The sequence below is a fragment of the Hordeum vulgare genome, chromosome 2H (assembly GCF_904849725.1).
Source record: "Hordeum vulgare subsp. vulgare chromosome 2H, MorexV3_pseudomolecules_assembly, whole genome shotgun sequence".
NCBI lineage: Eukaryota > Viridiplantae > Streptophyta > Magnoliopsida > Poales > Poaceae > Hordeum > Hordeum vulgare.
The window spans coordinates 62,823,306-62,845,850 of NC_058519.1; the positions used below are offsets into that span (position 1 = coordinate 62,823,306).

General features: G+C 51.4%; 1 protein-coding gene across 1 annotated transcript; it reads right to left on the reverse strand.

Annotated features, from left to right (window-relative positions):
• Nucleotides 1-13,030: 13,030 nt before the first annotated feature.
• LOC123429563 (hydroquinone glucosyltransferase-like) lies at nt 13,031-14,813 on the reverse strand. Its single transcript, XM_045113588.1, has one exon. It carries the CDS (start codon nt 14,775-14,777, stop codon nt 13,293-13,295), a length of 1,485 nt encoding a protein of 494 aa, XP_044969523.1. The 5' UTR covers nt 14,778-14,813; the 3' UTR covers nt 13,031-13,292.
• Nucleotides 14,814-22,545: the final 7,732 nt, after the last annotated feature.

Below are 22,545 nucleotides of genomic sequence, written 5' to 3' on the forward strand. Positions count from 1 at the left end.
TCGACCCTGCCAACCCGAAGCAGTGCGTCACCATCGGGGCTGGCCTCAACCCCAAATAGGAAGGCGAGCTCGTCGACTTCCTCTGTGAGAATCGGGACATCTTTGCATGGTCCCCCAAGGACATGTCGGGTGTTCCGAGGAAGTACGCCGAGCACAAACTTCACGTACGACCGGGTGCGAAGCCGGTGAAACAACTCCTGCGCCGCTTCGCCGAGGGGAAGCGGCGCACGATCGGAGAAGAAATCACCCGGCTCCTTGCAGCCGGCTTCATCATGGAGGTTTTCCACCCGGACCGGCTGGCTAACCCAGTCCTGGTGTTGAAGAAGAAAAACACATGGCTAATGTGTATCGACTATACTAGCCTGAATAAGGCCTGTACGAAAGACCCTTTCGCGTTGCCTAGGATAGATCAAGTGATCGACTCCACTGCAGGTTGCGAACTGCTTTCGTTTCTGGATGCTTATTCAGGCTACCATCAAATCAAGCTGGATCCAGCTGATCGCCTGAAGACCTCCTTCATCATGCCCTTCGGGGCCTACTGCTAGACCACCATGACGTCCGGTCTAAAGAACGCAGGTGCGACATTCCAACGCTGCATGCAGCAGTGCCTACTGCCACAGATTGGCAGAAACATCCACGTCTATGTGGATGACATCGTCGTCAAGACGAAGCAACACTTCAGCCTCCTCGACGACCTACGGGAGACGTTCGCCAATCTGCGCGAATACAAGATCCGGCTCAACCCTGAGAAGTGTGTCTTCGGGGTCCCAGGCGGCAAACTGTTGGGGTTCTTCGTATCCGCCCGCGGCATCGAAGCGAACCCTGAGAAGATCAGCACCATCGAGCGGATGGTGCGGCCGGCTCGGATCCTCGACGTCCAAAAGTTCGCCGGCTGCTTGGCATCCCTCAGCCGGTTCGTCAGCCGGCTTGGCGAGAAGGCCCTTCCACTCTACCAGCTCATGAAGAAGACGACAAAGTTCGAGTGGAACGACCAGGCGGACGAAGCCTTCCGCGACCTCAAACGGGTAATCTCGAGCCTGCCAATCTTGGCAGCCCCATCTGAAAGGGAAGCCATACTCATATACATCACGGCGACCACTCGTGTGGTCAGCGTAGTGTTGGTAGTTCAGTGTAAAGAGGAAGGCAAGGCCCTGCCAGTGCAGCGCCCTGTCTACTACCTTAGCGAGGTCTTGTCCACCTCTAAGCAGAACTACCCTCATTATCAGAAAATGTGTTATGGTGTTTACCTTGCTGCAAAGAAATTGAAGCAATACTTCCAAGAGCATGCCATCACTGTGGTGAGCACGGCTCCGCTTTCAAAGATCATGGGCAACCGTGATGCCACGGGCAGAATTGCCAAAGGGTCCATCGCCATGGCGGATCATGATATTCGGTACGAGCCTCGCACCGCCATCAAATCACAGGTGGTGGCCGACTTCTTAGTCGACTGGGCCGAGACCCAGTTCGAGCCACCGCCTCGAGACTCCATGCATTGGCAGATGCATTTCGACGGCTCGAAAATGCGGACAGGGCTGGGAGCCGGCATCATCCTGACGTCCCCGAAAGGGGACCAGCTCAAGTACGCTCTCCAGATCCATTTTGCCGCCTCCAACAACGTCGCCGAGTACGAAGCACTAGCTCATGGCCTCCGGCTTGCCAAGGAGATCGGCATCCGGTGGCTCATATGCTTCGGCGATTCAGACTTAGTGGTGCAGCAGGTATCTGGCGAATGGGACGCCAGGGACGCCAACATGGCGAGCTACCGCTTCCTCATCCAACAGCTCAGCGGCCCTTTCGAGGGTTGTGAGTTCCACCACGTTCCCACAGCGGAAAATGAGGCGGCCGATACACTGGCGAAGATCGGCTCCACGAGACAGACCATTCCAGTCGGCGTCTCCCTCGAGCAACTCCATAAGCCGTCTATCAAGCCATCTCCCGAGTCGGCATCGATCATTGTACCGGCCGACTCTATGACACAAGCGTCGTCGGCTCCGCCAGTTACGCCGGCTGCGCTAACGGCACCAACTCCAAATGCGGCACCGACCGAATCCACAGTGCAAGCGTCGTCGGCTCCACCAACTACGCCGGCTGCGGATCCTACACCGGCTCCATTGGTCCCACCGACTCCAATGGCGGCACCGGCTACAACAACAACCCCGGCTCTACCCAGGCTCAAATCCTCCCAGTGGGTGGACGTCATGGAGGTAGACAGTGAGCCGGCTGCAGTAATAGCACCAAAGACACCATCAAGCTCTGGGGCTGCAGAAGCCTCCAACAGTCAAGACGAAGCAGTGGCGACCCTTGTGTCGGCTCCATCATGGGCTCAAGCCATTCTAGCCTTCCTTCTTCACGGCGAACTTCCTCAGAACGAGGCGGAGGCGAGACAGATCCAGCGCAGGTCCGCCGCCTACGCCATCATCAATCACGAACTGGTGCGACGCAGCGCGACCGGTGTGTTCCAACGCTGCGTCGAATCAGAAAAAGGGTAGGAGATCCTCAGAGACATCCACCAGGGGGAGTGTGGGCATCACGCCGCCTCCAGAACCCTGGTGGCCAAAGTATTCTGCCATGGATTCTACTGGCCCATGGCCCTCGAGGAGGTCGTGGATCTGGTGGACAAGTGTGAAGGCTGCCAACGCTTCAGTGCACAGAGCCACATGCCGCCTTCGGCACTCAGAACCATTCCCTTATCATGGCCATTCGCCGTCTGGGGACTGGACATGGTTGGGCCCTTCAAGACGGCTCGCGGAGGGATGACACATCTTTTGGTAGCCATCGACAAGTTCACCAAGTGGATCGAAGCCAGACCTATCAAAAAGCTTGACGGCCCCACTGCTGTCAGGTTCATCACACACACCTCTGTCCGATATGGCGTTCCCCACAGCATCATCACCGACAATGGCACCAACTTCGCCAAGGGCGCCCTGGCGCTCTACTGTTCCAAGGTAGGCATCCGGCTCGACTTGGCTTCAGTGGCACACCCTCAGTCGAATGGCCAAGCAGAGAGGGCCAATGGCCTGATCCTTGCCGGCATCAAGCCAAGGCTGGTGGCACTCAGCCGGCTGCTGGATTGAAGAACTGCCGGTTGTGCTATGGAGCCTCCACACCACACCCAACCGGTCAACCGGCTTCACTCCATTCTTTCTGGTATATGGGTCTGAGGCTATTATTCCCACGAATGTTGAGTTCGACTCGCCTCGGGTCACCCTATACACAGAAACGAAGGCGAAGGAGGCCAGAGAAGACGGTGTGGATCTCCTGGAAGAAGCAAGGGACTTGGCTTTGAGCCGGACGGCCATCTACCAACAGAAGCTGAGATACTACCATAGCAAAAAGATCAGGCATCTCACTTTCAGGGAGGGAGACTTGGTCCTCAGAAGAATCCAGCGCACTGCCGGCCAGCACAAGCTCTCATCCCCCTGGGAGGGACCCTTCATCATCAGTAGGGCACTGCACAACAACGCTTACTACCTGATTGACGCCCAAAAGCCAAGGAAGCGCAAGAGGGACGACTCCGGCCAAGAAACGGAACGTCCATGGAATGCGGCGTTGCTTCGTCCGTTCTATTGCTAAAAGGCAAAAGTCAAGCAAAGGAAAGAGCATGCACATGTATCTTTCTCCCTCTTCAGGGAATAATAAATGCAATAAAAATAGCATGCTTCATGTTTCTTTTTATTGAGAGTTTTCACTCAGTGTACGCCCTCTGACACGCTTCATTAAGCTCGGGTGCTACACCGCGTACAACCTCTCGCTGGCTTAATCAAGCTCGGAGGCTACGCAGCGCACACCCCTTGCTGGCTTTAACAAGCTCGGGGGCTCGCTAGCCGCCCGGACGCCCTCCCTTGTAAATGAACACATAGTGTACCGGCTGATCCCTGGTCACCTCGTACGAGCCTGCGGGCTGGCTCCGGCCGCTCAGTTTGCGAGGTGATGCCAGGTCAGGTCGGATACATGCAAAGTTCGGCTACACTTGGGTCGCCGGCTCGGTCTGGCTCGATCATATATACGATCTCATTCAAGTCGCCTCTGATTGGCTTATGTCTTGTTCTTTATGTCTTGATGGCTTCGGATAAGAGAAGTCAACCAGGAATCAAAAGACAGGATCATAAGACAACACGCTTGGCATACGAATATAATGCTGAATATATACATTCACAAAAGCATTAGCCCACGGCCCACGTTCATTACATCCCTCCGAGGGTAGGACAAAACACAAAAGGACACCGGTTACGGGACTGCGGCCTCATTGGTCGTCCCGGCCGCTGCTCCTGATGTGGTAGCATCACCGCCTCCGGCTGCTCCCGAGGTGGTCGCACCGTCTCCCTCGCCGAGGCCGCCGGCTCCATCCACATCAGAGTTGGCGTACACCGCACCGCTGGAGGCGGCAGCAGATTCCGCAGCCCGGACCGCTTTGTCGGAGCTGCCATCGGCATCATAGGGCTGAAGGCCGTGCCGATCTTCAACGATCACACCGCCATCTTCACCCCGCTCCAAAACAAAGTCGTCCCAGGCTGCGTACTCGGCGACGGCGCTGGCTCTCACACGGAGCTCCTCCTCCATGCCTTGCAGCTCCGCCTCTGAGCCGTCACGCTGGGCAGCCAGCTTGCCCAAGTTCAGGTTCCGATACCATGACTTGGCCAAGCGTAGGGCCATATAAGCCCTAGACCGCGTGGCAGAGGCACGCCAGGCATCCAGGCGCTCTCCACCCACTGCAAGCCAGCGGGCGAGCCGGCTCATGGAAACCGGCTCCACGCCTTCCGGCCACAAGGCCGCCACCATCGACGAGCCTGCGACCTGGAGTTGAGCCACAGACTCGCCCAGGGCGCGCAGGCGGGCCCGAAGTCCCACCCCGATCTCCTCCACGCTCCAGCCGGAGGTAGTATCTACCTCCTGCCCAGCCGCGCGGCGCTCCTCACGGCACACCTCAACGGCGGTGTCGGCCGCGATCTGGGTCTCGGGGAAGAGACCTGGAGTGACGGCAACCACGACGTAAGAGCACGGCAAAAGGAGGAGACGGCAAAAAGACCAAACATAAGACAAGGAAGAGAGACCCACGATGGAAGGCACCGTCGGTCTCATGAGAGACCTCGAGGACCTCGCGCTCCCGCACCTTACTCGCATGAGTAAGGCGGGCAACTTCCTCCTGGAGGGTCGCCGCAGACTCCAGAGCCTTGGCCAGCTGCGTCTGCTTCTGGACAAGGGCCTCATCCTTCTCCCTCAAGGCGGCGTCCTTGAGGTCCACCTCCTTGAGGTGAAGCGACGCGAGGCGGTCCACGTCGGAAGAGTAGGAGGCCTCCTTCTCCTGCAGCATGGCCCACAACCGCTCCAACTCGACCCGGCCGGCCGCCCCGAGCTCCTTCTTCTCCTCCTGAAGAAGGTCCAGCTGCTCTTGCAGCCGGCCGCCGGTGTTGCGCAAGGCGTCACGCTCCGTGGCGACCTCGCCCAGCCGGGCTTCAAGCTCGGCAATCCGGCTATCGGCCCCCAGGTGTTGGGTCCGTAGCTCGTTGTATGCCTGTACCTGAGCATCATAAAGCGCCTGCCAAAAGAGAGAAAAGGGGAACATGATTAAGATTCGACCTGGTTAAAGACCTAACCAGCCCGATTCTTGGGGGCTACACCCAGTGGGTGCGCTAGCGCTCCCCCACTGAAGAAAATTATGCAGGGAAAAGGACCTCCAAGAGATTCGAACCGGTCGGCAATCGACCCGCCCGATTCTCGGGGGCTACACCCAGTGGGTGCGCTGTCGCGCCCCCACTAACGCCAAGAGAAGAGAAAAAAGTACAAAAAACCAAAGAAGGCAATGCCTACCTGGGTGTGGGCTTCCAGGCGCTCCATGTCGCTACATACCACGCGGGCCGACTGCTCCACCTTCGACCGGCTGCTGGAAAACATCGTGACCAACTCCGGTACGCAGAAAGAACGGTGCGAGCGGGCAGTCGCAGGTGGGCCAAGTTCGCCGCCCACCATTTCCTCATAGGTCAGTTCCCAGCCTGGCCCTCGGCTCTTGGCGCAATAGGGCCGTGCTGAGGAACGACGATGGCGCCGGCTCCTGGTGCCGGCTCGACAGCCGGCTCGGGCGCCATCCCGGCCGGCGGAGGCGGATGGGCCGCGTCCGTTGCATCCATGGTCGCCCCTGGGGCGTCAGGGGACGTGTCCGGCACTTCCAAGTCTAGCTCCGGCGCGTTGGGGGCCACCTCGGCCCTGGGAGAGTCAGGGATCGTCTCCAGATCCACCTGTGCCGAGGCTGCCGGTTCGGATGGCTGGGCCCCCTCGGTCCTTGGGGCTGGCCTGGAGGCGGCCTCGCTAGCTGGCTCCTCCGCACGGGCATGTGCGGAGGGGTCATGTCTAGCCTTCGCACGCTTCTCCACCGGCCTCTCGACCCGGCTGGGGCGAGGTTGAACCACGGCGGCCTTCCCCGCAACCGTGTCCCACCGGCACTTGGACTCTATCTCAAGCTCCCTCTCGGCAGCATCAGCTGCTGCCCAGCCAGCCCGCTCGGCTGCGGAGGCAGTCTCTTCATCCGCATCCTCCGCCTCCCTGTCAAGCAAAGCTCCTAAGGAACAAAGCTCATCCCAAGATGGACAAAGGAAACGAGGAGGAAACCGTACCCCGCTACTACAGGGACCTGCCTCCGGCCACCACCACGACGCCTCTTGGCGCCGCCTGCTCGCTTCCCGGCTAGAGGACCTGGCGCCGGCCGCTTAGAGTCCGGCCGGGAAGCTGTGGCACCCTTGCCCTTCTTCCCGGCTGCCTCGTCAGCAGCAGTCGCTCCGCCACCTTGACGCCGGCCACGCGTCAGTGGTGGGCTGGTGACCTCCTCCACCTCATCAGAGTCTTCCTCGAAGGTTGCACCAGAACAGAATGAGGCTACCTCGTCGTCGTCCGTCCAGTCTGCTACGGCGGGCCGTGTGTACTCACCAGACGGCTCGGTCCCTTCCGACTCCAGGGGATCCTCCGAGCCGGCGTAGGAGTCTGAGCGGGGTTCCATCGCGCCCTCGTCCTCAATCTCTGAGGCGTCGGACACCTCCACATCGGGAGCGGGCTGACGGAGGGACCCCTGCAGGGTCTCGAACAACTATGAAAAAGAATTCAAGCAAAGGCTCAGCAACGCCACCAGCTTCGAGACAAAACAACAGAGAAAAAAGGAGTAAAGCTACCATCGGAGGCGGGTGAGCCTTGTTGAACGGGGACATCCCCCACGTCCATTCCCCGCCCTCATCCATGCGGGCGGCGGAGATCAGGTTCACCCTTCGCGCTACAGCGCCCGGGGTGAACCTCTTGGTGGATAGCCAGCATGGATCAAGCCGGCCGCTCATCTGGCAGACCAGATGCGGCCGCCTCTGCAGAGGCAGAATCCGGCGGACCACCATGGTGGCGAGAAGGTCGCGGTCGAGGAGGTCGCTCTTCTCCAAGATGTCGAGGTGGGCACAGATAAGCGCCACCTCAGGATGCGGCCTGGGAGTCTTCGCATCCCAGTTTCGCCGCGTCGGGGGAGCGATGGCAAACGGGGGCATGTTGAGGGTGTCCTGGGCCAGGTCGGCGCTCTTCACGTAGAAGAAACCCTTCTACCAATGCTTGATGGATTCTTGCAGAGGCATCTGGGGGAAGCCAGACTTCAGGCGATGATGCACCAACGCGGCCCCGCATGGTGTCATGGGGCGCGGCCCCTTGAGCTTCTCCACCTCGGATTTCTTCGTGGCGATGGATTGCTGCTTGAAGAAGAATAGGCTGCGCCACAGATCGACGCGAGGCTCGATCACCACGAAGCCCTCGCACAGGACCACGAAGGTGGCCAGCTGCATTATGGCATTCGGCGCCAGATGATGCGGCTGCATGCCGAAGAAATGGAGCCATTCGGCGAAGAAGGAGCTAGACGGGAGCCCGAAGCCCTGGTAGAAGTGCTCGACGAAGACCACGACCTCTCTCGCGGCGGGTGCGGGAGCGGTCTCGGAACTGGGGAGGCGCACCAACACTTGGGAGGCCGGGGGCAGCAGTCGATGGTGACGAAACGCCTCGATGTGCCCCTCGTCGACGTCGCTACCCAACCAGGCTCCCTGCGAGGACGCCTTCTGCGCCGACGACTTCTTCGAGGAAGAACCGCCGGCCATGGCTGCGGGTGGCGAGAGCTCGAAGTGGTCGGCAATGTCGCGACGGCGAAGATGAAGAAGACGAAGGGCGCGACCTCTTCTTCTCAGGACGCAGGGGAGGAAGAGAGCGCAGATGCAGGGCGAGAAGAGGGGGCGAATGGCTTCCTCGGAACCCTCGCGTCCCATTTAAACCCCCCACGATGCATCGTGGGGAGGGGATCCGGTGCGCACCGGGCCCCATTAATCCCGTGTATTACGGGCGGTAACGCTTACCTAAGCCCAACCGCCGCGGAGTAAATCCGTAGAGGATCTCCCGCGCGGAGGCCGAGGGGGCGTCGTGGCAGGACCCAGGGCCCAGGCCCGGTGCCGTCAGCAGTAATCGCCATCATTACGCCAGGCGGGGCCTGGCACGTGGCGTTCTCTGAACAAGTTACGACTAAACCGAGGCGTCGCTTCGAAGCCACCCGGTTTCAAAGCCGGCGTCCTTCGCCGCGAATAGCGGTCAAAATATCAAGACAAATCAACAAGCCGGTGAGGCCGCCCGCCCGCAGGCGGCAGACCTCGCCAGCTTCGGGGACTACTGTCGGGGGGATAACCCCGGGGTAGGCTCATCAAGCCTATTCCTTCATTTCTGGCCCAATGGGCATGGACGTATGAAGATTCCCAAGGCCCAAGTCTTCTGGCCGGCTAGGCATCACCTGCCTGCTAGAGGACGAGACGGCCACCTTTCTGGCCGGCCAGGCAACCCCTGCCGGCTAGAATCCAGGCGGCCTCCTCTTCGGAGCCAGCCTGGTCCCGTCAGCCGGACTGGGGAGGAGGCGGCCACACTTAAGCCGGCTGGCCAAGCAGGCTAGCCGGCCGAGGATCACAAGTCACATCAGATCGTAGGTCAGGAGGAGACCTCACGATTAAAGGTAGCTACGCGTCAGCAAAGGTACTTGATCAGGGCGCCCGGAAGGTACGAGCGTCGGCGGCCACGCCGCTGACCTACCCCGGCTCTGATCCATCACCTAGCATAGTGTCGGACCGTCACACTCCCACTCCATTACTGCACTCGGCGTGGGGAACAGTGAAGGCGGTCGTACTACCTGCCCATGAAGAATCTCGCGGGGTGACGCTTGACGTAAAGCGCGTGCTTAGTGTCAACCTTACGCGAGAGCCTCATTAGCCAGCCGGCGGGCCTCCCATCGACAAGACAAGACCCATGTGGGCCCCTGGCCAGCCGGCGAAGCTGCCAGCCGGGTCCCACACTCGTACCCTTTATCCATATTGTAGGCTGGCGGGTTCATCTATAAAACCCCCCGGTCGCCCTCCATGCAAGGGGGCCGATCATTCACCAGTCATTCAACACAACACATTCACCAACCACAGAGAGAGAGAGAGGTAGAGACGAGCCGGCTGCTCCCCTCTTCCTCCTCCCAACACAGCTCCAGGAGCGACATTGTACTCTGTTCCTATACATCAAACACTCCGGCGGGATTAGGGGTATTATCTCTACGGAGAGCCCTGAACCTGGGTACATCGTGCGTCCCATGCGTGTACCAACCTCGTTCCCAGCGCCCACCTTTGTCCCTTCGGTTCTCACCGACTTTAGCCTACCTATGGCATATGTTGTGAGTAGTCACCGACGGTTCTATACTTGGATATTACAAATTTATTCGACTCAAAGACGAGCTTGTAGCCATCTCTACACAAAAGAGATCCGCTAACAAGATTTTTATTGACGGAGGGGACATAATGCACGTTCTTCAGCCGCACGATCTTCCCCAAAGTAAACTTCAGATCGACCGTGCCAACACCACGAACAGAAGCACTTGAACCATTGCCCATCAGCACAGTGGAAGTCTCTGCGGTCTGATAAGACGAAAACATGGAAATATCACCGCATACATGCACATTAGTACCCGTGTCAATCAACCAATCGGGAAAATGACATACTGAAAGAATAGTGGGAAATATACCATACCCAGCATCCTTCACGTCACTGTCACCAATGACAACATTAGCGGTCTTGCCGCCTTTCCCAAGATGACGCTTGTCATAACGATTAGGGAAATTAGGAGCCCAATGATCAGGATCTCCGCACACATGACAAACACATTTCTTCTTGTCATTCTTCTTCTTAAAGTTGGTGTGTTGTACAACCTTGTTCTTCCCATCAGGCTTTGCTTTACCATCAAACTTGCCCTTGTTCTTGAACTTGTGGGGCTCGAAGTTTTTATTTTGTACCATATTGGCACTAGATCCTCCCTCAATACGTCGAGAACATGTGTCTTTTGCTCTCACCTTTTCTTCCACATCAAGAGTACCAATGAGATCTGGAACGGAAAACTCCTGCCTCTTATGCTTCAGTAAGGTAGCAAAGTTCCTCCAGGACAGAGGAAGCTTAGTGATGATGCCTCTGGCAACAAACCTGTCCGGTAGCATACAATTGAAGTGCTCAAGTTATCTAGCAAATGATTGTATCTCGTGTGCTTGCTCAACCACAGAGCGCTCTTCAGTCATCTTGTGGTCATAGAATTGTTCCATGATGTACAGCTCAGTATCAGCATCCGAGACCCCAAACTTGGCCTCGAATGCATCCCACATATCTTTTCCATTATCAATTGACCATACGCATCAACTATGTTCTCACCAAGAACACTCAAGAGAGCAGCCTTAAATAGGGTATCCATTTTCTGAAAAGCCTGTTCCTCTTGAGCATCATAATCTCCTTCAAGTTTGCCAAGAGTGGCGTCATAACAGCTCATGGTTTGAAACTATAGAACGGCTCTCACGTGCCACCTCTTAAAGTGGATACCGTCAAACATAGGAGGTCTCATGGAAGCAGCAAAACCACTTGGGGTAAATTGCCGATAATAAGGTTTTTGGAGTGTTCGAAATATGAGCAATTTACCATAGGATTTTATTAACAGAAAAGGTAGATAAAACATGACTATCATAATAGAGATGAAACAAGTCGTGTAATATAAAGAGAAGACAGCAAATGGCATGAGCACATATGAACTAAAAGAGAACATATGTAGAACATAGGCTAGAACCAGAAATGGTAGTGCAAGATACTTAGGTAAGATATTAGACAGAGAAAACACAAAGATATACGGAACAACGGCGGAAGCACTTGTCTTGGGGTCGGTGTTCTCGCCAGCCATGTCGTCGAAGAGGTTGTCGACGTCGGGGAAGAAGTTGTCATCACGGAAGTAGTCGTCGAAATCCGTGATGACGAAGTCAGTAGTCGCGCGGAGCGCTCCCCAAAAATCTTATCACCCTTCTCCCGTACAAGACTTGAAGAGGTGCAGTTTCAGAGGCCTACTGCCCCGACTTGCGGTGCACGCCGCAAGCGGGGATGAGGAAGACAGCAGCAACACAGAGATTGGAACCGATGGCGAGAGGAAGAAGTTCTTGTGTGTGTTCTCTGGAGAGGAGCGACCTCTCTTTTATAGGCACAGGAGATGGAGGCGAACATGCACTACAGCAAAACATTTCAGCTCCCGAGCGACCTTTCGTATGCCAGTCGTGCGTGGCAAAATTTAATTAGGCTCATTCCCGCAACCCACGGCGCGACGCGTCGTGACGAGGCGGGCGGCGTCGGAGGAGGAGCGCGTGTGTATGTCTCTTGTTCTCATGCTCATACATATGTGGAAACATCCTTCCTTATAAAGAGGTCCAACTTTCGATAAACTAGCAATGTGGGACTAAAGTTTTTCACCTCTTATCTTACATAAATGGGATGCGTGAGTCTTTAGGATTTATTAAGATTTTCTAAAATTTGTTATTGGGCTGGCAAAAAAAACAAAATTCCAGCATAATATGCTGCCGTATCATTTTTGGAAGTCTTCTTTCATAAGGTTTACTCATACGCGTGCATTTGTATGTATGCACTTACATTACATGCTTTACTGATGGTAAACCCTTTTATTCAACACGCCGGCCGAATCGTTCGGCCGGTAGCGCACGGGCCGCGTGTCTCGCTGGTCAGGTGCATGCAACATTTTTACGTCAGATTTGCTGCAACCATGTGTGAATTTGATACAAACGCTTTCTATTTTGCTATAATCTGTCTATTCAAAAATCTACATCCACGTTTGGTTGCAACTCGAGTTCGTTGGATTTTTGCTACAACCGACGTTTTGATTTTTGCTACAGCTGTGTTATTTTTTGGTACAACCGGCATCATTTTTTGCTGCAATCGTTGACTAAAAAAGTTGCATACACGTTTACGTAGATGTTTGCTACAACTGACGTTTGATTTTTGCTACCACGCACCATCAGCTTCGTTTTTTTGCTACGATAACGTAGATATATTTTTTTCCTACAATTATTTTTGTTGTTGCAACCATTGACGAAAATTGTTGCCGTGAACGAAATTTATTACATCGAGAAAAAATTATTGTATGAAGATCTAACGACTCGGTCCGTCTACAGCCAACGGATCGGGCGGCTGGCGTGCCGGTGCAGAGCATCGTCCTTTACTGATACCGAAAGTTATTTATGCAATTACATTACATGCTTTACTGATCCAGTTCATGGTACAGAATGGGGTTATGCTAATCCCGGACTGCCATATATACTGAATAGGTGGACAAAATTCGCAAGGATAGGTGATATTCCATAGGGAAGACGAGATAGTAACGGTAATGATGCTGAAGTTGCTAGGCCAGTTAGACAGAAAAACATATATTTCCCCACTGTTGACCTAGCAAGCATCGGTGAGTACGATAACGTAGCAGCTGACATGGCAATGAAATAAAAATGCTAGACATATAAAAACTTACAAAAGGTTATACTCTCTCTATTTATATATAGGGCCTAATGCGTTTTTTAAGGTTAATTTTGATCACATATTTGAGTAAATAATATATGACATGCAAGTTACACAAAGCATACCGTTAAATTCGTAAATGAAAGGAGCTCACAATGATATAATTTTTATATTATACATCTTATATAATATTAATCTTATTAATAATCAAACGCAGTTTTAAAAAATACATTAGGTCCTACATATATGGATGGAAGGAGTACATCGAATAGGATTTTCTTTTCTAACTAACTTTCTTCCTGATTTTCAAACGATGGGGCCTTTATCCTTGTAATCTTCAATCAAAATCCATATGTCCATAAAACTTTTGTAAACTCACGTAGTATGTGTACTGCAATGAAAGTAACAGCAAAGTGAAGTACGATGAGAGCACTTTGGGAGGATCATGTGTTGCTTTCTCTACCAAGCGCCGCCTTCCACTTGACGGCGACCTCCTCGAGCGCACGGCGCGACGGTCCCTCCGGTGACCACGCACGTGCTGCCGCTTTCTGCAGGTCCTCGGCCCGGCGCCGCAGCTTCTGGTCGCCCTCCACGACCTCCTTCACAGCTTTGGCGATCTCGTGGCGGGTCACCAAGCCCCCGACCGCCGGCGCCACTCGCAGTGCCACCCCAAGCTTCTCTTCCAGAATAACGGCGTTCATCCTCTGCTCTGCGTACAGCGGCCACGCGAGCATGGGCACGCCGCACCCCACGCTCTCCAGCGTCGAGTTCCACCCGCAGTGCGACACGAAGACGGCGGTCGCGGGGTGGGACAGCACGCGCACCTGAGGCGCCCACGCCGCCACGGCCAAGCCCCTGCCCCTCGTCCTCTCCAAGAAGCCCTCAGGGAGCCACGCCAATGGATCGTCCTCGTCGGAGCCGCCGTCGGTGCTTGGCATCCGCACGACCCAGAGGAACCTTTGGCCGCTCGCCTCCAGCCCGGCCGCGAGCTCGGCCGTCTGCTCCACAGAAAGTGCTCCGCCGCTCCCGAAGGCGACGTACACCACAGAACCGACCGGCTGACGATCGAGCCACTCCAAGCATGGCGTCGACGCGCCGGCAGCGGCCTCGTCGGGATCTGTCGGCCGGACGAACGGCCCCACCGGGAACACCGGCGGGTACGAAAACGCTGACGCGCCAGCGGCTTGCTCCGCCGCCAGCCGCTCGAACGCCTCCGCGGTGGCAGGTTCCATGTCGTAGAACGTGTTCACCAGCATGCCATCGGCGAGGCGATAGCTCCGGACCAGCTCGACAAGCTTCGCGTAACGCGGGTTCGCGAAACTGCCGCGGAACGCGTCCGGGATGTCGGCGCTGCAGAGCGACACGCCGCCGGGAAGCTCGAGAGGCACCGCGACGTCGCGGTAGTCGCCGGGAGCGGCGCCCTCGTGGAGCTCGACGATGTGGCGCGTGAGGGCGACCATGGCCAGGTTGCTGGGGAAGAAGAGGTATCCGGGGACGCCGAGCTCGGCAGTGACGGGCAGCGCCATGGAGCAGAGGAAGTCCGGCACGACCGCGGCGAGCAAGGTGGTGCAGTTGATGGAGCGAAGGAGGGCGCGGATGTTGGGGAGGGAGCGGCGGACGAGCTCCGCGAGGACTCTGCCGTCGTGGACGTTGGCGGGGAGGTCGTCCATCTGGACGGCGGGGAGCGCGGCAACGGCGACAGAGGCGTGGAGGCACGGGGGAAGCTGATGTGCGTCTCCTGGGCCGGAGAGGTTGGTGAAGGTGACGATTGTGGCCGCGAAGCCATGGAGCTCCACGAGGCGCCGCGCCAGCTCGGCCATTGGAATGAGGTGGCCGGCGCCGGGGCTGGGGAGAAGCACGACGTGCGGCCGCGGCCGCTCTTTGGGTGGCGCGGAGGCGGAGCCAGCAGTGTTGGCAAAAGACTCCATTCGCAGTGAGAGAGCAAGGGAGATGCTGCTCGTCGCTGTTCGACTCACTCTCCGTCAACTATAAAGAACTCGGGCCATCACCCGTCAGCAGCAGTGTAGTTAATGTTTGCTTTGATCCTACTCCATCAGTTAACGACAAATTTGTTCGTCCGTAATACAGTACTACTTTGCACATGGATGGTTCGGAAAACAGTGTGCACCGTCTGCTCCACGAACTTCTTGTCAACATCTACCGAGATTCATTAGGCAGATGTCCTTTTCTGGCAGCTGACCTGCTCATGATCCGACTAGCCCCTGTACACTGGAAGGCGTTTAGATGGATGCTTAGATAAATAAATCAGTATTTTTTAAGCATCGATGTTTACTTAAACAGAATAGACGTTTAATTAGATGTTTCTTCGGTTGAAATACAAACTGATGGCAAACAAAGGAGGCGGTGGACGCGAGAGCAGGATCAGACGGTTGGAAGGTAACGTCTACGCGTTCGTCGGATGATCTTTAAAAATTATTCGTCACCTAGCTAGCCGTCGGATGCCGATCTAACGCCCCGCATCCCCGCCGCATGGTCGGTAGTTATTTCCTGAAACGACGTTCGAGTTACGGAATCTTTCGCTTTGTTACAAAAAATAAACTTTGGATTCGTTAATTCCTGAAAACAACGGTCAAGTTTCACAAAACAATTTGCTTGTTACAGAATTTTTTTTCTTCGTCTTTCTGTAACATAGGTATTTTTACGAAAGAATTTTTTGCAACAACGGTCGAGTTTCAGAAATTTTTGCAACGAAAGTCACGTTACAGAAGCACTACCCAGCCGGGATCCATGCTCAACGGAGAGTCGGCACGCGGGCTGGCCTCGGGATGCTGCAGGAACGAGCAGGGAAGCTCCCCGGCGGCGGGATCCGACCACGGGAGGCGGCGTGGTCCCGTTGCTTGCCGGACTGGAGAGGAGGCGGCCGGCGAGCTCTTAATTTGCTCCGGTGAAAGTAATTGTCGTCACGCAAGCTGCAGGAACAACGTCCTGAAACAATGAAATTGTTTGAGGAAAAACGGTCACGGCTCGTCCGCCCAGCCACGTGGCAAACAAAAGAGACGGTGAACGCGAGAGCATGATCAACAGGTTGGAAGGTAACGTTTTTCTTTAAAAAAACTAATTTATATTTCTAAGCATCTTCCTAAACATCTACCATTGTACAAGGCCTTAGATGGTCTGAATTGCATCAAGTCCAATCGATTCCTTAACTTTGTTATTTTATTAAGTATACTCCTTATTTTCCCTCTGCTTCGACCTGCACCTCAAATGTCACTCCTAAGACCTTGCTGATAATATTCTAGTCGTATTAATTTCATGTAACAAAATTACTCTTTCGCATTTAGATGTAATATAATATCTTAAATCTAAACTTCATTTATTCGCTTTTTTTCATGCAAGCTGTCGAATCGTGTCGGTGGCCGACCCTGCCTTGTTGTTTTGTTTTGTTTTATCTGCGTTGTGTGCGTATTTTTTTCACTGACCCATTATCCATTGATTCCAGGCTTTTTGACCTGTTTTCTATTTTTGTTTTTCACTGGTCTCATTTAAAAGCAACTTCAACGCGCCGATTTATTTCGTCAGCGCACGTCTATTTCAGTCACGGTAGATATAAAAGCTGACCTAACGCGTCGATTCAAACGGACGTGCGTTCCCTTTTCATCCTGTTCGCGACCTATTCTAGATGCAAATTTAGACGTCATTTACGTCGCCGCAGACACGGAACGGACACACGCCTCGTCTGTGTTTTCCTTCCCTAGCCCGCTAGTCGGCCTCCCAATCTCTCCTTATCCCCTCCCCCCCCCCACACACACACTCACCCATCGCCCGCAACCACACAAACCCTAGGCCGGCGACCCCATTTCACTCGGCCACCCTAGCTCTCTAGCAGCAAATCCATCGGCGGGGTGCTTCATTCGTCCCGGTGTGGGAGGCCTATTGATGGATCTGCAACGGTTTTGGGATTTGATGGAATTTTGCACATCATGTCGACGGGATTTGCCGAATCAGGTCATCGGTGGACTGCGCTTGCCATGGACTGGCCGGGTGTCGGTCCACCAGGTCTGGGCAATCCCTCGGTGTCAAATGCAGGCGCTCGGTCCGCCTCTAGCCGCTCGGGTCTGAACCGTCGCAGGTTCGCCGGCAAGGCGACGGCCGGCCACCGCCCTGGCTTGGTGTTCGCCCAAAAGCATGTCGGCTCATCTTTGCCGTTCATACAGTGCGACGAATGCTCGTTGCAAGTCATCCGACGCATTTCTTTGATGCCCCAACATCCCGGTTGGGCGTTCGTAAAGTGCAAAAACAATGGGGCATGATTTTCATTCGGTCATTTGCTTTTTGCTTGATGCAATTTATGTAGCTTATATTTGCTTAATATTGTGTGTAGGATGGATGTAATTTTTGATACTGGGAAAAAAATACATCGATCTATTGATTTCAATAAATTTGCTAGATGTTCATGATTTTTTGTCTAATGAAGGTATAGATGAGACTAAAAAAGAGACCAAAGGGGAAGCAGCATCTAATTCTTTAGCATTGAAGAAGAAAGACCTTGTGCTCAAGAATCCACAAATCAACAACGAAGACATAGAGAAGATCTTAGTCTTAGTCCAACTAGTAAGAGCAGTTAAGGAAGTTGGACATCTTTGAAAATGTGTAATTGTGGTTCTTGTTTTCTTTGATATTATATTCATAAGAAGAAATGGTAAAAATGTATGTTGTATTTGATATAAAAATAATGTTCAAATCCGATTCAAAATGAATGCTGGCTGGCCAAGCGAACGAAAAATGGGTCGGCGTGTTGGACGTTCAGCCGACCCAAATCTTAAATTGAACGAACGTTGAACGGACGGTCGACCCAAACAGATAAAAAGCGAACAAATACGACGTTCGTTTAGGTCGACGCGTTGAATTTGCTCTAACCATCACGTTTTTATTTTCACCATCGTTTTTGTGTTGTCTTGTTTTTCATCTCGGCTACGAAGAGAATGTAAAGAGTGCGCACGATGGAAACGTGATCACACTGAGTTTTATTGTCATTTTACTCTTTTCCTTTTTTCCTTTATTTCATTTATTCATTATAAATATGTTACTTTTTTGAATTTGCTAAATTCATCTAGACAAGGTTTATTGTTGTCTTATATAAGTTGATGTCCGTTGGGTTTCTCTGCTATATTTTCTGGTACAAACTCTTGATCTTGCTTCATCGGCGACGTTTTCATATATCTTCTTGTTCTGTTTGTTCAGATGTAGCCTCCATTCGTGTCATGCATCTGTTTGTTTGAAGGTTATTTTTTGCTTGTACTCTTTTATGGCCTATTTTATTTGATATGCGTTGTAGAAATGGAAGAGAGAAACGGTTTTGCTGCTTCTTGTTGTCTATTTAAAAAAAATCACTGTAAAAAACACATGCTCTATGGAAGAGAACGTGTTCTTTGTGTACTCGATACGCAACTGGACACGACTAATTTTTTCCAGAGTTGCAAGTTCACTTTCGATTTACAATTGTGGCTCAATTTTTTTGTCCCAGTTGCAAATTTGTTCTCGAATCCCAATCGAGACCTGACCTTTTTTCATCTACTCCTTCCGTTTTTAAATATAAGTTTTTTAAAAAAATTCACTAGAAGTCTACATACGGAGGAAAACGAATGAATCTACACTTTAAAATATGTTTATATACATCCATATGTAGTTTACTAGTAAAATCTTTCGAAAGACTTATATTTATGAACGGAGGGAGTAAGTTGTAAGTCCACGTCGACTCGCAAATGGGCTCCGGCCTTTTTTTTAGTTGCTAATCTACCATCGACTTGTAACAGGGGCTAGTCCTTTTTTTATTCCTCTTGCAATCTCACCCTTGACTCATAACTAGGACATGATCTTTTTTGTCCTAGTTGCAAATCCACCCTCAACATAACTAAAGGTTCAAATTGTTTCTGTCATAGTTGCAAGTTTACACTCAAGTGGCACCTCGGGACCCTCATTTTCTCTCCCGGTTGCAATTCTACTCTAGAGTAGCAAAGGGACCCTGGGATTTTTTGGGTCCAAATTGCAAGTCCACTCTCGACTCGTAACTGGGTTTCAACCTTTTTTTGTCCCATTTTCGAAGTCCACCCTCGGTTTGTAACTGAGGCCCAACCTTTTTTGTCCTAGTTGCAAGTCCACTCTTGACTCATAAATGGGGTCAAGTCTTCTTTTTGTCCAAGTTGCAAGTCCATCCTCGACTCAAAACTGGAGCACAATCATTTTTATCTGAGTTGCAAGTCCACCCTCGATTCGCAACTAGGGCCAACCTTTTTTCTCTAAGTTGCACATACACCTCCGACTTGGAACTAGGGTCCATCCTTTTTTGTGAGTTGCATGTCCACCCTCGACTCGCACCTAGGGCATGAGTTTTTCATCGCAATTGTAACTCCATCCTCGATTCGCAACCGGGGTCCGACTTTCTTTTCTCCTGGTTGCAACTTGCAAGTCCATTCTCGACTCGCAACCGGGGCCTGACTTTCTTTTGTCCCAGCTGTAAGCCCATCATCAACTCGCAATTGGGCCTCAACTTTTTCTTGTCCGAGTTGCAAGTCTACCCTCAACTCGTAATTAGGTCCCAATCTTTGTTGTACGAGTTGTCGTCCACCCTCGACTCGTAACTGGGGCCTGAGTTTTTGTAGTCCCTGCATGCAAGTCCACCCTTGATTCGTAACTAGGGACCAACCTTTTTTGCCCGAGTTGCAAGTCCACCCTTGACTCGCAACTGCGGCCCAGATTTTTTTAGTCCCAGTTGCAAGTCCATCCTCAACTCGCAACTAGGGACCAACAGTTTTTTGTCCGAGTTGCTAGTCCACCCTCAAGTCACAACTAGGGCTCGAATTTTTCTTGTCCTAGTTTCAAGTTCACCCTCGACTAAGCGCAACTGTGTGCAGACCTTTTTATCCTAGTTCCTAGTCCAAACTCGACTCACAACTAGGACCTAACCTTTTTTAGTCCCAATTGCGAGTCCACTCTCGACTTGCCACTCGGGGGTTCGTCCTTCTTTTGTCCTCGTTGCAAGTCAACCATCGGCTCTTAACCGGGCGAACCTTTTCTTTTGTCCAAGATGAAAATATACCATTGACATGCAACGAGACCCTTAATCTTTTTTCTTCACAGTTGCAAGTCCATCCTTGACTCACAACTAGGCATGACGTTCTTAAACCAATTGCAAGTCCACCATCTCGCTAAAAACACAACAAGGACATTGCCACCCCCCCCCCCCCCCGAGGGGGGGGGGAGGTATAGAAAACAGGATCCCTAAGTGTAGTGATCACTCACCATTCGGTCATAGCGGGCTAACCAGTTTGTGTTGTTAGTGAGTTGTTTTCTGAAAAGCAAACATGGATTACTAGGAGCAATATGGGTTTGGGAATCCGGTTTTCGGATGATTGCAACCACTTTTTTCTCTCTTCTTATTTAGCTATTTGGTGTTCTCTTTTTTCCCTATTCGCTTTTTATTATTTTCTTCTACTTTTCCTTTTCTTCTTCTTTTTAAACTTTCTGAACCTTTTTCAAAAGTATGAACATTTTTTCAATCATCAATGTTTTTAAATTTTATGAACATATGTTTTGAATCTACAAACAAATTTTGAGTCATGAATATTTTTTATAATCCATTAACATTTTTTGACTGAACAATCAATTATTTATTACATGTTTTAAAACAATTTAGTGTATTTAAATAAATCTTCGTTGTGTATGGTTAAAAAAGTTCATCGTATATAAAAAAGTTCACTTTATTGCGAATAAAATAGTGTGCATTCATAAAATGATCATCATATATCAGAGGATTGTTCACCATATAATAGAATATTTTTGGTATTCGCTAACTTTACGATTTGTAAAAAATATGTAAATTCATGAACATTTTTTTGGAATATGTTCTGATCAAACTTTGCTCCTTACTGAAAATTAATTATATAAATATAAAAGTAAAAAACGCAAAAACCAAAAGGCAAAAGAAAAATAGTTGATAGTCTAGAAGCTAGCGATGAGAGGCGTACTTGTAAATATATAACTATCAGACGCACTAGGATCTGTTTATCTTTTCTTTAGAAAAAGCTAGCGATCACAGACGCACTAGCGATCTGTTTTTCTTTTTTGTAGAAAAACGATCAGGTTTCTTTGTACGGGTATTTAGTAACCAGATATTTTTTTTTCAGGGGAACTAGGCCGATCACACTGACTGGGCAAGCTGTTTTTGGTCTTGGGCTTTGACAAATTAAAATCTGACACATATTGAAAAATAATAAGATAACACTGACATCATATTTAAATGTGAGACATTATCTTACATCTAAATGTGACATAGACGGGTCCATAAATCAAATGTCTTTCCTAGGTCTGGACTCCTTTATTTGACATGCATATACAGATTAATAGCAATTTATATGAAGTTCAAACGATCATAACCAAAATGCATCAAATGTCGGATGTTCAAGTTTTGTACATGTGGCCGAGCATGAACTTGACATAGAAGTGCTCCGAGGCCGAATTCACCGTATCTGCTTCAAAGTAAAGAACGAAAACATCAATAAATTTGGCTATGACATATGGGATATGGCCCAACACTTGCCTAGAGTGGTGTCTGTCATGGAAGGCAATGTGTAGCGGGCGGAGGATGCATGGGCAGCGACTGGACCAGGGGTGGAAGGGAGGGGTAGGCAAATAGGCTGGCACCCGGGTGAAGCGGAGGAGGTCCGGCAAGGCGTGGACGGTGGAGCGGGTGCAACGGCGCCGACGGTGTCAGCCTATGTTGATACACAACAAGGGCAGAGGGACGGAGAGGGAGGAGCAGGATGAGAAAAACATTGCTTTGTGTGGGTCGAGGGGTGTCGAAGTCCAACATGTCGGTTGTCCCGACTCCCCCAAATTTCCTCCATGTTTTCTTTCAACTTACGGTAATTCATACATGTGAAAATGCGAAAAATGCTAGATGTTAACTGATAAAAGAGTAACCAGAGTGATAGGCGCGCTTTGTTGTGCCAGAAGATTGTTGTGATGATATATCAAGTATTTGCATATTCATCATTTTTGGTGATATTTATGCTTATGCTTTAAAGATGAGCATTTGTCTTTGGCCCAAGGTTCATATTTCAACTGTGCCAAACTAAATTTACTCAAACAATGGTGGCTTTGGCCATAGCGTTCCTCTTGTGAGGAGGTTGGAGCTTATTTGGTTCTTGTTTGAGTATATTTTGGACCTTTAAATCGTCGAATGCTAATATGGTCATTCCATTCATCATTTGGTTTCTCTTTTCCCGCAAATATGGGTGCATAGGTTCCATCCCAAGCCTGTCTTCCCAAGGCGTGTTTTTCATCAAAGCGTGTTTTTCATCTTTGCACGAGTTCCTTTTGAGCGTGCTTTTCATCCTTGCACGAGTTCCTTTTGAGCGTGCTTTTCATCCCTGCACGAGTTCCTTACCCCATCCTCGCAAGGTGCCCTTGACCGGTTGGGAAAATTCAGGGTTATGTCATAATAAACAGATAGCCGGCGAAGTGATTTGCCTGCGGTTGATATACGTTATTCAACTGAAAAAAAAATCAGTACTCCCTCCGTCATGATTTAAAGGACATGCATAGAAATTCTCTAAAATCTACTCCCTCCGTTCCTAAATATAAGTCTTTCTAGAGGTTTCACTAATGGACTACATATGAATGTATATAGACATACTTTATAGTATAGATCCATTCACTTTGCTTCGTATGTAGAAA